Below are 2,274 nucleotides of genomic sequence, written 5' to 3'. Positions count from 1 at the left end.
ATATATAATATATTAATATATAATATATTAATATAGGCTATATTAACCTGGAAATGCGGGGGCTCATCCCCAGAGCCCGGTCTTGCTCGTTTCATTTTAGTTGAATAATATATTAATATAATAATAATATAATAATAATTAATATAATATATTATATATAATAATATATATATTATAATTTTTTAGTGGTATTTGCCGAACGTGCGTTCAAATTGGTGTGGACATTGTGAAAAGTCATATTTTTCGTCATATATTTTGATTCGTTTTGAAACAACAAAAATAATTTTGTTTTGGAAAAAATTGAGTAATTTTTTGTATTTAGTAATTTTGAAAATTTCTGTTTGTCTTGCCAAAGAGCATGGAAGAATAAAGAAGAAATAGAGTCTAAATAATATTTTTTTTTTGTACGATCAAGGCCTACAATTCCATAAGATTGCCATACTTTTTACCAATTATGCGCAAATGAGTCTAGTGAAATGAAGAGCAATAATCACAATATCCTAAGCATAAATAACATATTATTTTCATGCCAACCTTCTCACTTCACTAAAAAACAGGAGCGCATCGTGCAAATGACTCTGGACAAAGACTTTGACGTGGCCGTGGAGGCGGTCAAACTGGTCATCTCGATCTTGCGCTTCCACCGCGACATGCTCAACGACAAGGACTGCGAGCACGTCTACGAACTCGTGTACTCGTCTCACAGGGCCGTGGCTCAAGCAGCGGGCGAGTTCCTCAACGAGCGTCTCTTCTTGCCCGACGACGAGCTGGACCCGGACCTGCGGACGCGTCGCGGGAAGAAGCGCCTGCCCAACACACCCCTGATCAGGGATCTGGTGCAATTCTTCATCGAGTCCGAGCTCCACGAACACGGGGCCTACCTCGTGGACTCGCTCATTGAGTCCAACCCCATGATGAAGGACTGGGAGTGCATGACGGACTTGCTGCTCGAGGAGCCGGGTCCGCAGGAAGACCCGTTGGAGGATCGGCAGGAAACGAGTTTGATCGAAATCATGGTGTGTTGTATCCGGCAAGCCGCCACGGGCGAACCTCCAGTGGGTCGGGGTCCCACCCGGAAGCTGCTCTCGGCCAAGGAGTTGAAACAGGTCCAGGATGACAAGCAGTCGCTGACGGCTCATTTCATCCAGACCCTGCCCCCGTTGCTGAAGAAGTACCTCCCGGACCCGGAGAAGATCGCCAATCTGCTGGTCATCCCGCAGTACTTTGACCTGGAGATCTACACCACGTCGCGACAGGAGAAGAACCTGGAGGCGTTGCTCATGCTCATCCAGGAGATCGTGGACAAGCACTCGGAGAAGAGCGTGCTCGAGGCATGCGCCATCACGTTGGACAAGGTGTGCAACGACAAGTTCGCCATCTTTTCCCGCTGCGATGTGGCCCGAAGTCGCCTGTTGGACATGGTGTCCAACAACTACAAGGAGGCCATCGACGAGTACATGAATCTGCTCATCGGCAAGGAGGAGCCCAATGAGGACGAGATGTTCAAGCTGATCTCGTCCTTCAAGAAAGTGGAGGTGTTCTCCAATTGCCACAACATGAACACGTGGGCCATCTGGGAGAACATGTTCGACGTGGTGATCCGCTTCAAGGACGCCTTGGTCGCCCGCGAGGAGATGAAGATCCCGTTGGAGGCCATCAAGTCCGCCGTGTGCTCCTGTTACTACGGTCTGGTGTGGGACCAGAACCAAATCGAGAACACCACGGAGAGGAACTCCACGGCAGACGACGTCATGGGTCTGCGGGCCAAATTGGACCGCTACATGGAGGTCATGAAGGAGGTCTTGCTCACGGATGTCCAAGGGGACAACTCGCTCAAGGAGGAGGCCTTCACGTCGATCGCGGACCTGCTGATCTTCTTCAAAGGCCGGGATGTGTCCAAGAACTCGGTGCTCGCGCCCTTGGCCTTCAAGCCCGACGAGAGTCTCCACCGACAGATGAACCAGTTCATCCAGGACCACGTGTTCGTAGAGGACGAGGACGAGGAGCAGGACGATCACAACAAGATCAAGGAGCTCCACAAGCGCAGGAATCTGCTCGCGTCCTATTGCAAATTGGTCGTGTACAACGTGTTTCCCACCAAGAGCGCCTCCGACATCTTCAAGCACTACGTCATGTTCTACAACGACTACGGTAAGCGGTATATTTACAGTCTTACAGTAGAGACGGTCAATGATTTGGCTGCCAGAGCTGGTAAGCTATAAGACCAACAAGACTTATTTCATTCACCTGCTTGATTCAAACAACTCCATGCAT

General features: G+C 48.9%; 1 protein-coding gene and 1 pseudogene across 1 annotated transcript in view; one reads left to right on the top strand and one right to left on the bottom strand.

Annotated features, from left to right (window-relative positions):
- The window catches only part of LOC131880713 (cohesin subunit SA-2-like), an 806-nt pseudogene extending 711 nt beyond the window's left edge, over positions 1 to 95 (bottom strand).
- Positions 96 to 330: 235 nt separating this feature from the next.
- The window catches only part of LOC131880915 (cohesin subunit SA-1-like), a gene marked incomplete in the record, with an annotated part of 2,703 nt that continues 759 nt past the window's right edge, over positions 331 to 2,274 (top strand). The window contains 1 exon segment of the mRNA XM_059227646.1: positions 331 to 2,151. Coding sequence (XP_059083629.1) covers positions 477 to 2,151 — 1,675 coding nt within the window.

The sequence above is a fragment of the Tigriopus californicus genome, chromosome 5, assembly GCF_007210705.1.
Source record: "Tigriopus californicus strain San Diego chromosome 5, Tcal_SD_v2.1, whole genome shotgun sequence".
Classification (NCBI taxonomy): Eukaryota; Metazoa; Arthropoda; class Copepoda; order Harpacticoida; family Harpacticidae; genus Tigriopus; species Tigriopus californicus.
The sequence above is the reverse complement of the archived record's forward strand: the minus strand, read 5'-3'. Positions and strand labels throughout refer to the sequence as shown.